Source organism: Hemibagrus wyckioides, linkage group LG17 (assembly GCF_019097595.1).
Source record: "Hemibagrus wyckioides isolate EC202008001 linkage group LG17, SWU_Hwy_1.0, whole genome shotgun sequence".
NCBI lineage: Eukaryota > Metazoa > Chordata > Actinopteri > Siluriformes > Bagridae > Hemibagrus > Hemibagrus wyckioides.
The window spans coordinates 15,891,592-15,906,704 of NC_080726.1; the positions used below are offsets into that span (position 1 = coordinate 15,891,592).

Consider the following 15,113-nt stretch of genomic DNA (forward strand, 5'->3'; position numbering starts at 1 on the left):
CAACTTCTTTGTCTTCTTCAGGGTCATAGTGGATCCAGAGCTTATCCTGAGGTGATTCTGATTCCATGAGGTGGGAATATACCTTGGATGGCACCCTAGTCCATCCCAAGTCAGCATGCGGACACACACACACACATCCACCCACACACACCCAGTCACATCTTGGGGCAATTTATAAAAAAAATGTGCCAAATCTACCTTGCAGGATTTTAAAAAATTTTCATTTTTCCTTTATATTACCAGGAAAAGCGCAATGAGATAAAAAATCTCTTTTGCAAGAGCATCCTAGCCAAGATAGGCAGCAGCACAGTTTGTGCAGATTCAACAAATAGCAGTCATACATGATACAAATGAATCAAATTACAATATAATAAAATGCTCAGTATCAGTACGTACCTGATTGAGGTAAAGTATCTACAGCCAGATGCTTCTGTCATCAGGCCATTTAAAATCACCTTAGAGTCCAAATAGACCAGCTCCTCAAGTTTCAGTTCATTTTGCACAAAAATGAGCAGCAAATTCAAATGCCTTTTTTATTTTTACCAGTGCAGAGCACATTATATTTAAAATAATGAGAGCGACTGAAAACAGACACAAAGAGAACACTGGAAACGCTGCACCACCATCCTGCCCTGTTTGCACATACAGGCTTGAAACTGGCACAGAAAGCAGCACCTCTATACATTAGGTACACAAAACCTTTAATACTTTATAGAGTAAGCTATAGTCTATATAATATAGTGCTGATAATAACTGAATTTTTGTAATTGATTTGTATAGAATTTTAAACACCCCCCCCCACACACACATAAAAACAAATACTTTCTGTAAACTAGTAATCATAGTATTTAACACATTACTACTAAGCATATTTTATTTAATAAATAGTGAGATGGTATTACACACACAAACAAGGACACTAAACATTTCCCTTCATAAACCTGATCATTTTTTTTCCTCCTCATACTTTATGCTGCTCAAATATTACATGCAAGCAATATCCTCATAATGCACTGTAAGCATTTCTGCACTGCTTATCTCTGCATTTTAATGCCTCTTCTACTTCACGCATTTCTCTTTCCTTTGATGTGGCAGGAATCAGGTACATTCTTGTCGAATACGATGTCACCAGTGGTTTTTCTTCTTAAATAGATGTAGATGTGCGTCCATATGCAAACAACAGCTTTGCTGAGTCTGATTTCCTTTCTTCAAATACACTGAAAACCTTTGGATACTGTACAATTTATTGGTAAGTTTTACTTAGAAACTATATATATATATATTTATTTATTTTATTTTATTTTATTTTATTTATATATTTATTTATTTCCTGATTTGAGATCCTCACTGAAGTGTTGTTTATTTTGCATTTAGGTCAAAATTTTGAACCATGCTTACACAATTCAGTGCTATCATGACCATCATTGCTGTGGCTGACGCTTGTGTAACATCTTGTGAGTGTGTAGACAACACCACAATCACTTGTTTAAACAAGAATCTGTTGGAATTGCCTCTACCTTTGCAAGGTACCAAGCATCTCTTCGTAAGCAACAACAGGATCCGGGCTCTTCCTAGTAAAGGTTTAGAAGAGTTACACATATTAGATCTTACCAGCAACAACCTTAGTGAATGGCTCACTGGTGCTACCAGACTCGGGAATATGGGAAACCTTACTCATCTGCATCTAAGAGGAAATGGACTTAGTACTTTCAAGACTGGACTGTTTCAAGAACTGAAGAATCTGACCTACTTGGACCTCACTGAAAACAATGTCAAAATTATCCCACAGAAGTTCCTCCAAGGTCTGTGGAAACTTCAAACTCTTAGTTTGAGCTTAAACCACATACATACTCTCTCCTGTGGCACTTTTGAAGAAGCATCTGAACTTAGGGAGCTCCACCTGAACAGTAATAACATAGAGGTGCTAGATACGTGTGTGTTTGAGAACTGTGTCAATCTAAACAGGCTCTTCCTGTCTCACAACCGTTTGAAAAGTGTAAATCAAGGGACCTTCCGAAGTGCCATTGGCCTGGTTCACCTTGATCTCAGTAGCAACATGCTTACCACTGTTCCCACTGATGCCCTTAAGGACACCACTAATCTCATCAGCCTCTACTTGCAGAAAAACGCCATCAGGTATGTTCCTGAAAATGCTTTCTCTGGGCTATCAGTGTTACAAAAACTGCATCTGTACAGTAACCGCATTGATTTTTTAGCTGTGAGCTCTTTCAGTGGTCTTGGTGAACTTGCTGAACTAGATTTGAGTCTCAACCAGTTGCAGTCTCTCTCCTCACAGCAGTTTCAGGCTCTAAGAAAACTAGAAAACCTTAATCTATATCACAATGCATTGACATTTCTTCCAAATGACCTGTTTAATCATTTGAAAAAATTAAAAGAACTACAGCTTGACAGAAATAATATTCAGGTGATCCCACCAGATCTATTTCGGCCACTTTCAAAGCTCAGGTTTTTACAGCTTGACATTAATCGTATCTCAGACCTCAACCTATCCTCTTTTGCACCAATGAGAAAGCTTAAACAACTGGATCTAAGCAACAATCAACTGTCAAAAATTTCAATGGGCATTTTACACAAGGAACCATTGCCACTTCGTCATGCCCAGCACCAATCCTCACAAGGGGACCCGAAACTTAGCGACCTTAACCTGAGCAATAATAAAATCTGGGCGATAGATAAGCACGTATTTGAAAACTACACTAATCTGAAGAAACTCTCTTTGTCCAACAACCATTTGAAAAACTTAGAGGAAGGGACATTCAAGGGTGTACAGGTCCTGACTCATCTTGATCTCAGTGAAAACAGGCTTACATCTGTGCCCATCCTTGCACTTAAGGATACCTCTAATCTCACAAGTCTTTACCTGCAGAAAAATGCAATCACATTCATCCCTGAAAATGCTTTCTCAGGACTGTCTGCACTGAGGAAACTAGACTTGAGCAATAATGCCATTTTAAATTTAAATGAGAAGTCCCTGATGTTTCTGTTCAATCTTGTGGAGTTAGATTTGAGCTTCAACCAACTGCAAACCTTTACAAGTGCACTTCAAGACTTGGGGAAACTGAAGATCCTTAAATTGCACCAAAATGCTCTGGTTTCACTTCCTAATGGTGTGTTCACCAATTTGACGGAATTAACTGAACTACGGCTAGATAGCAATTATCTTTCTGACATCTTACCGGATCTATTTTATCCACCAACCGAACTCGGAGATTTCGACACGGATAGTCATCATATCTCTGGGTTTAACTCATCCTCATGCACAGCACTGACAAACAACGTCCTGACAAAGATTTTACCCAAAAACTCCAATGATCTTTTTAACATTACACCACCAACCAATGATCATGTGAAATCCCCAGCCTCACTAACAGATGCCAAACTTGAGGAGCTTTTGGTCAGTAATAATACAGAGACGATGGATATAAACTGCACCACTGCAATCAGGCACTATTTGTCCAACAACCACTTGAAAAGTGCAGAGAATGGAACATTTAAGCATTCACTGAGATTGACTAATCTTGATCTTAGCAAAAACAAGCTCACTTCTATCCCCAGTGGTGCCCTTAAGTATACTACCAATCTCACTAGCCTCTACCTGCAGAAAAATGCAATCACCTTTGTCCCTGAAAATGCTTTCTCTGGACTATCTGAATTAAGGAAATTGGATTTAAGCAAAAATCAACTTGTTATTTTGCATGAGAACTCCCTGGCGGGGCTTTTCCAGCTTTCTGAACTAGATTTGAGCTTCAACCAGTTGCAGGATCTCTCCTCAAATGTGTTCCAAGACTTGGGCAACCTGGACGTTCTTAACTTGTACCACAATGATCTGCCATCACTTCCCAATGGCTTATTAAACAATCTGACCAAATTAAGAGAATTGGTGCTTGAACGAAATAATATCTCTGTCATCACACCAGATCTATTCCACCCATTGACCGAACTCCGAGAATTACAGCTGGACAACAATCACATCTTGGAGCTCAACTTCTCTTTATTTAGAACACTGACAAAGCTGCAGCAAATCTATCTAAACAACAACGTTATTATGAGAATTCCCAAGCATTTTCTACACAAAGCACAACATCTGAAGATTCTACAACTGATGAACAATCACATTCACTTCGTTTCACGGTTTGCTTTCAAAGGCCTTAACAGACTCCGTTCTCTGAGACTCAGTAACAACAGCATTTCTCTTCTCCATGCTGAGATGCTGACTGGTCTTCACGACTTACGGGAGCTCGGGCTAAATATGAACCAGATAGAGAGGATCCCAACTGGGTTTTTCGCGGGGCTTCAAAACCTGAGAATGCTCGACTTGGCTAACAATGTTTTGAGTTCCCTGTCCAGTGATGATTTCAAGGACTTGACAACATTAAGAGAGTTACACCTGAGTTTCAACAAACTCGATAAACTACCACATGACATTTTCAGGACACTCGGCAGGCTGCAGAAACTCTTCTTGCAAAACAACCTCCTGTCCCACTTACCCCCAACAGTATTCTCTACTTTGACCTTTTTGCAAGAGCTTGATTTGGATAACAACAAGCTCCAGCATCTTGCCAATGTACAATTTCAAGGCCTGAAGAACTTGAAACAGCTTCATCTCCGATCGAACCAATTACAGTCACTGGATGAAGGGACCCTGGCGGATATGACAGCACTGAAATCCATATATCTCAGAGCAAATCCATGGGACTGCTCTTGTGCGTCTACCTATGTCAGTACATGGATCCGTAAGAATAGTCAGTTAGTAAAGGATAAAGCTACCTGCTCTAGACATCGTTCTCTTCCTGTCTCAGATAAACATTGTGTCAGTGCTGCACATTTCCCTGTATGTAAACCACACACACAGATAATAACCATTCTAACAGTTGTCACTGTGTGTGCTTACATTCTGTGAGATCGTTGTTTTTTGTTTGCAAACTGATTTTGCTTCCTTTTGCTGTAGCACAAAAGATGCATCGTAAACTTAAACTACAGCTGTTTAAAAATGTGACTATCAACGATTCAATACCATTTTTGTTTTTATTTTAGCCTCAAACCTGGCATCTTGTATAACCTTTAATAGCTTTTGTTCTGAACCTGCTTTGTGATTATGTGCATTATTAAATGGCATACAAATAAAATGCTTCTGTTATCGCTTGCAAAAGTAAATATTTCTCTGTGCTTATGTCTTTTCAAATACTACAAGAAAGAATATTAGTAGATTTTTATTACCCAAATACAGGTCACGACCATACCACCTACCCACTGATGTGTCTACTAAAAATATAAAAATATGACACAGAAAATAATAATAATATTAATATTAATAATAATAATAATAATAATAATAATACATTTTTTATGTTTTGCTTTATAATACAGGCTAAATATTCATTCAAATGATAGCTTCACTGTGCTTTATTGATTCAGTAAATGACTATTTTCATGAGTAAACATGTCAGTGTTGTTTAAAGAGCTATTTGGATTTAATGTCAGTAGATTAAGAGACACAAAGAAGTGTTTTATTTCTTGAACTGCATTAGTAGAAGCTGAGCAGCTGTAAAAATTCTTTACATAAAATAACAAACATGCTTTGTGAAAAACATTTTAAATTTGCTGACTGACATACTTTCTGTATTTTAAATACTGATATAAATAATATGCCCATGTTCTGGGCATGAAAATATGTCCAGAATTTCTATTTTCTACATCTTTCTACTGTGTTACTTAAAAGTGATCAGACGAAATGCAAAAAAAAAAAAAATGCAAAAAAAATAAAAAATAAAAAATAAAAATAAATTGTTGTTGTTATAATTGTTATTATAATTATCATTATTATTAGACTGGACATCTCTGCATGCTATGTTGCATGAATGTCTTGTTGGCAATGTTGTCTCCTCTGCCACTGAACTGAGGCAGCCTGACCAATGACAACGCTTGTCAAATTTTACACAGGCACACATTTATGATCGTTGAAATTCCTAACATAAGCATACTTCTTCCCACATTTCTGACAAGCGTATGGTTTGACACCAGTGTGCATCTGCATGTGAGCCTTCACGTTGTTCGGCTGGCTAAAGCTTTTCCCACAAACTTCACAACTAAATGGCTTCTCTCCAGTGTGAACTCGGTTATGCCTCCGTAAATTTCCCAATAAGCGAAAAGCCATGCCACATATTTCACACTTATGGGGTTTGTCACCGGTGTGTATAAGCATGTGCAGCTTAAGTGCATTGGGTAGACTGAATCCTTTTCCACAAAGCAAGCATTTATGGACTTTTTCTTTGGTGTGCAAAAACTCATGCACTTTCAGATACGCTTTGTTAACAAAAGTCTTTTTGCATAGCTCACACCTGAAAACATTCACCCCTGTATGACGCTGTTCATGTGCATACAGGCCAGACATACTGCTGAAAGTCTTGTCACACACCTTACAGTTAAACGGATTGTCTTCAGAGTGAAGCCTCTGATGCATTTTCAAAGCATAAGAGGAGCTGTAGCATTTCCCACAGACTTCACAGCACTGAGGGTTCTTTTCAGCCCCATGTGCGTTACTAGTATCCGTGTGTGTCCACATGTGATTTTTCAGGGCATAATTGTACACAAAGGTCTTTCCACATGTGTCACACATGAAGGGTTTGGCTGTTCCATGCACTGGCATGTGTTCCTTTAGCGAGCTCATCTGACTGTAGCGCTTACCACAGACTGTGCACGGGTACTGCTTTATGCCTGAGTGATTAAGGACATGCCTTTTCAGATTTTCCCTATGACCAAACTTCTGGCCACATGTTTCACACGTGTGTGGCTTCTCTCCAGTGTGAACTATACTGTGCTTTTTCAAGCTGGACTGCCTCTTGAAACTCTTGTCACACAGGCTGCACTTCCAGGGCTTCACTTCTGAGTGAACCCTCTTGTGAATGTGAAGGGTGCTGGATTGAGTGAAGCGTTTCCCACACGTCTCACACTGATACGGCTTTTCTCCCGTATGGAGTCTCTGGTGTACCAGTAAAACCGATTCTAGAGTGAAGCCTTTTCCACACACGCCACACAGATACGGCTTCACATTTAAATGGATGAGTTCGTGCTTGTCCAGATTTACGAAGCTTTTCCCGCATGTTTTGCATGGATGTGTCTCTCTCTTCTTTTTGCCATGAGACAAGAGGTGCTTGTTCAGTGCTCTTAAAAACCTGTATTTTTTCCCACACACATTACAGGTGTGATGAGCTGTTTTGGAGTGTACTTGCTTGTGCCGCATTAGGTAACGCTTCATTGTAAAAGTCCTTTCACACACATCACATTTATAGTACGTGTTCTTCTTCAGCTCGGCTGGTTGCACAGTGGCTTGTACAGCTGGAGTAATTACTGCATTATTAGCTTCAACAGCAGAAGAGCCCGCATCTGTAGCAAAAACAATCAAACAATGGTGTTTAGTTTGCATACTGATGAAGAGCAGGTCTAACACCCTTCTGCCAGACAGTGTGGCACATTTCTGCTGAATATTATCCAGGGTCCCAAAATTTGACAACAGCAAGCTGTTGCATATCTGAGTAAGTACTCCATTCGTTCTGAATTCAGTTATCTGTCTTTCGCATACTACATAAGCTCACAGGACATGAATGCAGCTAAAATTGGTTAAACTCAATTTCCACAGAATCACTCTTGCTAAAATTGTCAGTAGTCTAATCAAATGGCCTTTTAGAGTTGGAGTCTAGAAGCAACATCACAACTTTAATAAAGTGACCAACAGTGATGTTTAATCCCTTGCTATACATGTTGTTGTTGTTCTTTTTCCGGCTGCTCCCTGTGTGGGGTCGCCACAGCGGATCATTAGTCCGCATGTTTTATTTTGGCACAGGTTTTAAGCCGGATGCCCTTCCTGATGCAACCCTCCCATTTAATCCAGGCTTGGGACTGGCACTGAGAGTTAACTCTTCAATGGCTGGGTTAGCTGCCTGCCCGGGAATCAAACCCGGGCCATGGTAATGAGAGTGCAGGATACTGACGCTGGACCACCAGGAGGCTAATCCCTTGCTAAATAAGAATCATGCAAATTAAGTGCACTTTGGTTGCCCTGCGATAGAGTAGCATCCTGTCCAGGGTGTACACTGCCATTGTGCCCCGACTCTCCTGGCATAGGCTCCAGGGTCCCCACAACCCAGTAGGATAAGTGGTGTAGAGATTGGATGGATGGATGGATGGATGTACACCGTAACAAGTTCTCTGTACTTTACAAGGTAAAGTACAGACCAAACCATTCAGTCCATTCAGCACACAAAAGCCTGAATGTGTTCCCATTTTTTACATAGCTGCAAGAATAGGTACATTATCCCACCTAATCAAGAAATATATAAACTCGAACCTTTACGCATAAAATAATGTTTTTCTGTTTGATAGATGGGAAACTGCTAGGAAATGGCTGATAAGTAAAAACTGATAGCTCAAATAATCTGCTTTTCCTTGGTTAGTGATTTGTCTATCATTTATACTCATGTAAAACAAACGGACTGATTTAGTGTTGCTGACATCACTGTTCCCAGTCTATAAGAAAATAACACGTCCTGAAATAAGAGCATTCACCTTTCATTATCAAACTGGTTTCTCCATTTTCGTCCACCTTCACAGAAGAGCTAACAGCTGTAGCTGATTCAAGCTCCTGAGTGGCAGGACACTGAAAGGAACAAAAAGTACAGGGAAAAATATTCAGAACAAAATATCGCCGAAAAATCAAGCTCTGAAAGCTCTTGTCTGAACGGACCTCGTCTTCTTTGATGACATCTTGCTGTGGAGTTGCAGTTGGTGGTAAAGCTGGTGGCTTTTCCCCACTCAAGAGATATGCAGCTGCTCCTGGAACAGTAGAAACAATGTGGTACAAGAAGAGCAAAATGCATCTGAAATGTTATATACTACAGCTGCTCGATTACTATTACTAATGCATATGCAATGCATATAATGCTAAACTAAAACCAAACAAAATAAAACAAAGAACAAGCACATTCCAAGCTGCCTTAATTAATTTTGAAGCATTTAATTCTGTATTAACTGCTGAAAAATATCATTTAATTAATTCGCATGGAGTAAAGTGCTTACCGGATATTATAGTTTGAACATATTCGGGTTGTAGAGATGATTCCTTCGGCTCGGGCAGACTCTGTGCATTTCCTGATCTTTCAGGCGCACTAGCCAAATCCACCGCATTGCACTCTTTCTCTACACTGCATAACCTGAACAGAAGGCAGATTTTTCGTACCGCCTCCTTCGCCAGAAACTCCATGACAGCATTAAGCTGTGCCTGTTATTGACAAAATAGTTGTTAACAGCTGTCCAAAAACACTGTATATAATGTAACAGAGTTATCAGTCCTCACTATTTTGCAAATCATTGTTGTTCTAGAAAACAGTGCTAAAAATGTTCAATAGAGGAAGCCTGAATGGGATCATTTTAAGACTCTGATAAAAGGATTCGTCTCGTACAAATGCATTTTTAATAGCACCTGCAGCTAATATGAGTTGCTGAGGTTGACAAAAGTTTAATTAAAAGATTTTTTTTTCAGTTGTTTATTTCCATTGAATACAAATTCAAGTTTAGGTTTAATGTTAATTCTATTTCAGTGAAATGAAACTCCATATTAAATGCATGTGAAGGCAGACAACCCAAAACCTTTGGCAATATAGTGTAGTCACATTTTAAACACTTGAACCACAAAAATAAGGATAATCAGGATGTGTGGTCTGTACAGCTGTTGGGTTTTACTCTGACAACACACTGGACTACACAGTGCTTCTGATATCCTGTAGGATCAGGGTATACTGTGTAGTGCCCTTTCCACTGTAATTAACGTATCATTATGAGCTTTGTTGGTGTTGTCTTGAAATAAGTTATTCAGTTATTGTGCACATGGCAATTTATATCATGTCTATGAACTTAATTTGGGTAAACTTCCTGTACTTTCCATCACTGCTCACAAAATATAATAAGATTTTCAATCTGAACTAGCGCCTGGAATTCCGGATCTTTTCAGGGAGTCAGATTAGTTGGCTCTTAAGCCGACTCTTTCTCATCTCAAACGACTCCTTTCAAGTAGTGATTGTTTTTCTTCCCTTAACCATGAATAAAACTGAATCATTAGATTTCACTGTCTTCTAATTAATAATTAGAAATGTGCTAAAATATATTCATTTTTGCTGTGTCTGTGCTTCGTTATAAAGATACATTTCCATTTATTCTGATTTCGGATCTCTCTGTCTAACACTATGAAGTATATCTTTGCCTCTCTCTCTCTCTCTCTCTCTCTCTCACACACACACACACACTGTGAGTCAAACACATTCACAAGCTCAGATGTTGAAAAGAGTTTTCAATTGAAGCATTCAGATTCATAAAAAAGGAGTCAAATATGCGAGTCGGCTCAAAGATCCGACAAAGCAAAGACTTTGATTTTGTAACTGTAGCTGGTGAAGCGCACAGACTTGTGAAACACCACTTGCTGATTTAGTTAGTGTAGATATCCTGTCAGCTACACCACGTGGCTAACTTTAGTTAGCCAACATTTAAATCGTTCACGTTTCGTCTAAACTTACCAGCTTGAGCGCTTTCTCTGTATCTGTGTTATCATGATAAACCCTGTAGATCTCAGCACGAGCTGTGTCGGCTAACAGCGTCATTATCGACATGGTTTGGCTTTGAAATAATTCATACTGCGACATTGTGCCTCAACCTAAATGCACTTATTTTAAATTCCTAACCCAGAAGCTGTTTTGCTAACACATTGCTAATTGTCGCTAGTGATACATCTCGAACGACCAAAGATTTCAAACGTCACTTCCGCCTTTAGGCTGTGTGAATTTCACAATAACAGCAGCGCTCGCTCGCTCTCTCTCTCTCTCTCTCTCTCTCTCTCTCTCTCTCAGTCATATACACTATACATATACATATACACTGGACAGCTGGATCTCAACCCCATGCTGTTCTTACTCAGCTGACTGCACCCCAGACCTTCTCACCCATCATCACTGCCTGACGTCACTAATGATCTCTATTATAAATTATCTCCAATTTACAATCCCTGTGTGCAATATTAAAGTTCTACACAATTACTTGCACAGTATCTGTACTTATTTATTACTTATTTCACGGTTTCTTTTACTTGTTTTTTTTTCTTTTCAGTTTTCTCCTTGTATATAGTACTTTTTTCTTTCTTTCTCTCTTCCGCTTTTATTAGAGCAACTGTAACATGGCAAAGCAATTTCCCCCTGGGATTAATAAAGTTCTTCAAATCATGAATCTTGAATCTTGTGGCTGAATGATCACAAATCCCCACAGTCATGCTCCAAAATCTGGTGGAAATCCTTCCAGAAGTGTGGAGCTTATTATAACAGCAAAGGAGGGATTAATCAGGAATGGGATGTATAAAACACAGTAAACACATGACAGTCAGGTGTCCACAAACTTTTGACTATATTATAGTGTATTAGTACGATAGTAGGTATTGTAATTGAATGTAGACAGAATGGAAAATAACTAAAAAGATTATTTTGTATTTTACTTAAGTTATAACTAGCTACCTATTATATACTTATTTAAGTTAAGTATTATATACACTATATTGCCAAAAGTTTTGGGACACCCTTCCAAATAATCGAATACAGGTGTTGTTTTTAAGGGGTTGGGCTCGGCCCCTTAAGGGATGATCCCTTCCTGTTCCAACATGACTGTGCACCAGTGCACAAATCAAGGTCCATAAAGACATGGATGAGAGAGTTTGGTGTGGAGGAACTTGACTGGCCTAAACAGAGTCCTTACCTCAAGCTGATAGAACACCTTTGGGATGAATTAGAGTGGATACTGTGAGCCAGACCTTCTAGTTCAGCATCAGTGCCTGACCTTACAAATGTGCTTCTAAAGGAATGGTCATAAATTCCCATAAACACACTCCTAAACCTTGTGGAAAGCCTTCCCAGAACAGTTATAGCTGCGAAGGGCAAGTCAACTCTATATTATATTTATGTTCATGTAAAGGCAGATGTCCCAAAACTTTTGGCAATATAGTGTATGTATTATAGTATTATAAGTATAAAGTTAAGTTACTTTTGACTTTTACTTACTACATTTCAAAAGAAACTAATTCTCAAAAAGTCATTTTTCCCCTTATTTAATTGTTAGTAACCAACTGCTTTATCCTTGTCAGGGTCACACAGGATCCAGATCCTACCTTGGGATCATGGGTATAAGGTGGTGCTACACCGTAGAAGAGAGACCACTCCACACCAGACATCATTCATGCACAAAAAAATGGATACTCATTAAAACTAGAGGCAGTTTAGTGTATCCACTCCACTTCCCAGCATGTTTTTGGAAGGTCAGAGGAACCCAGACAACTGGAGTAAACCCACGCAGACACGGCGAGACCGTGCAAAACTCCTGGAGCTGTGAAGTGGCAAATCTTCTGCACCACTGTGCACTGTGACAATATGAAAGGAATGAAAACTTGAATGATCTCTGCTTTCTAATCATTACATTTCAAAACACTTCTATACATTTCCGTATATTTGCAAAGTCATAAGGTGATTTTTTGCACCAGAAATCTTATATTTAGTTAGCAATCAATAACAGATGTAACACAACCTAATACACATTCCTGTAATCTACCTGCTGCTACATAGAGGTTGTGTTTATGAAGGAAATTTGTATAGTGACAGCTATTACTGTTCAACTAGTTTGTTTAATCACAGCTATGATCATGCTAATAATTGAGAGAATCAGAATAAAGCTCTAGTTAATTACCCGTAGCTACAGATCCTTGCAATAATTTACCACTGTGGGTACTTTTACTACCCCTGAGTGTATCAGTAGGCTGTTTCTATGGAACACTGGATCATGTCTTTCTTATTGTGCACTTCATTCACTTTCATCAAGCCAAAATAAATATTACTGCAGTTATGACATGGCAACCAAATGAGGGCGGTAGTGTACATGACATTTGTTGTGATACAACATTATTGTGTTACTCATGAAGCAAAAAAATGTATGCTTTTCTGGTCATTCCTATATCATGTATTGTTAATGAATGTGTTTTTGATATGTTTTGTTCTGGACTACTTACACTCTTAATGAGAAGATCACTATGGCTGAACTTTAAAGACTCTCCATAGACATCTACAACAGAGAGTTTGCTTATCCAGGTAGAAATATGCAAAAAAAAAAGTTTTGGGACATCTGCCTTTACATGCACATGCATATAATATGGAATAGGCCCGCCCTTTGCAGCTATAACAGCTTCAACTCTTCTGGGAAGGCTTTCCACAAGGTTAAGGAGTTTGTTTAGGGGAATTTTTGACCATTCCTCTAGAAGGTCATTTGTGAGATCAGGCACTGATGTTGGACGAGAAGGCCTGGCTCACAGTCTCTAGTCTAATTCATCCCAAAGATGTTTTATTAGGTTGAGGTCAGGACTCCACACCAAACTCGCTCATCCATGTCTTTATGGACCTTGCTTTGTGCACTGGTGTACAGGAACAGGAAGGGGTCATCTTAAAACTGTTCCCACAAAGTTGGGAGCATGAAATTGTCCAAAATGTCTTGGTATGCTGAAGAATTAAGAGTTCTTTTCACTGGAACTAAGGGGCCAAGCCCAACCCCTGAAAAACAATACCTGAGTTCATTGATCTGGAGGGGTGTATAGTGTATTTAGTAGCTCTTGAAAATATTGTCTTTTCATTTTTGTATTAAAAAACATTTCCAGATTCTACAATACAGAACATTTGACTGAGGTCCTTTTCTTCCATCGTTTGATATCTTAGTAGACTCATATGATAGATTTATTAAAGGATATATGATTAAGATTATTATTAATTATATAAACAGATTTGCCATTACATTAAAACCACTGCCAGGTGAAGTAAATAACATTAATTATCTCATGGTCTGTTCCACCTGTCAGGGGGTGGGATATATTAGGCAGCAAGTGAACAGATGTTGAAGTTGATGTCTTGGAAGCTGGATGTGTAACGGCCTAAGTGACTCTGGCAGGGACTAAATAATGATGGCTAGATGGTGCGTGTGCATTGCTTACTTGAGAAAAAGATGGCACCAGGAATCACTCTGAGAAGAAGGTAAGCTGGGGAGGCAGTGTGATGTTCTGGGTAATTTTCTGCTGGGAAAGCTTGGGTCCTGGATTTTGCTTTGACATGTATCGCCTACCTAAACATTGTTGCAAACCAAGTACACATATATTTATGGCTTTTGGCAGATGCCCTTATCCAGAGCTTACATATTATCTGATTCAACTAAGCAATTGAGGGTTAAGGGCCTTGCTCTGGTGGACCTGGTATTCAAATTCACAACCTTCTGATCATTAGTTCAAGTCCTTAACCACTAAGATACCACCCTTTCATGGCAGAAGTATTCCCTTGTGCCAGTTACCTCTTTCAGCAGGATAATGCCACCTTCCACATTGCAAAATCAGGTTTGATTGAGCATCTGTGTGTTGTTCAGTACAAACAAGTCTGATCCAGCTCCAGCCGGCAACTCATAGGACTTAAAGGATATGCTGCTAATGTTTTGGTGCCAGATACCACAGCACATCTTCAGAGGTCTTGTGGAATCCATGCCTGAATGTGTCAGAACTGTTTTGGTGGCACAAAGGAAAGCAATGCCCAATATCAGGGAGGTGGTTTTAATGTTATGGCTGATTGAGTTCTGATGTTCTCTTGCTCTTACATGCAATTATTTAATCAGCCCATCACGTGGAAGTAGTGCAATGATAAAATCATGCAGATACAAGACAAACAAAAGCTTTGGTTAATGTTAACAGTGACTTTGATCATTGCATAGATTTGGTGCAAAATCTGAGTATTTCAGGAACTGCTGAACTCGAAAAACATCCAGTGATCGGCACTTCTGTGGGCCGAAATACCTTGTTGATAAGAAAGTTTAAAGGAGAATGGCCAGACAGGGTCGGAGCTTAAAGGAAGTCTACCATTACTCAAGTAACCACTTTTTATAAACATTGTGAACAGAAAATCATTACAGAATGTACAATCTTTAACTACAGTTGGCTACAGATGCACTAAAACAGGACACATCAAGATTATGTGAAAATATCTGCTTGA

The 15,113-nt window shown here is 39.0% G+C and overlaps 2 protein-coding genes across 2 annotated transcripts; one reads left to right on the forward strand and one right to left on the reverse strand.

Annotated features, from left to right (window-relative positions):
* Window positions 1–1,126: 1,126 nt before the first annotated feature.
* Window positions 1,127–5,275, forward strand: si:dkey-182i3.11 (toll-like receptor 7). Its single transcript, XM_058412968.1, has 2 exons — window positions 1,127–1,249; window positions 1,375–5,275. Exon 2 carries the CDS (start codon window positions 1,391–1,393, stop codon window positions 4,919–4,921), a length of 3,531 nt encoding a protein of 1,176 aa, XP_058268951.1. The 5' UTR covers window positions 1,127–1,249; window positions 1,375–1,390; the 3' UTR covers window positions 4,922–5,275.
* A 227-nt stretch (window positions 5,276–5,502) lies between these two features.
* On the reverse strand, window positions 5,503–10,805 carry LOC131367589 (zinc finger protein 883-like). The gene is made up of 5 exons (XM_058412969.1): window positions 10,584–10,805; window positions 9,094–9,295; window positions 8,762–8,850; window positions 8,584–8,674; window positions 5,503–7,404 (listed from the first exon to the last, which is right to left on the reverse strand). Exons 1-5 carry the CDS (start codon window positions 10,707–10,709, stop codon window positions 5,954–5,956), a joined length of 1,959 nt encoding a protein of 652 aa, XP_058268952.1. The 5' UTR covers window positions 10,710–10,805; the 3' UTR covers window positions 5,503–5,953.
* Between the last annotated feature and the right edge of the window lie 4,308 nt (window positions 10,806–15,113).

Coding starts and splice junctions, on each gene's coding strand:
- si:dkey-182i3.11 (XM_058412968.1), top strand. CDS start 1,391: ATGCTTACACAATTCAGTGCTATCATGACCATCATTGCTGTGGCTGAC.
- LOC131367589 (XM_058412969.1), bottom strand. CDS start 10,709: ATGTCGCAGTATGAATTATTTCAAAGCCAAACCATGTCGATAATGACG. Junction 8,851..9,093: donor TGTTCAAACTATAATATCCG/GTAAGCACTTTA, acceptor CTACTGTTCCAG/GAGCAGCTGCATATCTCTTG. Junction 8,675..8,761: donor ATGTCATCAAAGAAGACGAG/GTCCGTTCAGAC, acceptor TGTTCCTTTCAG/TGTCCTGCCACTCAGGAGCT.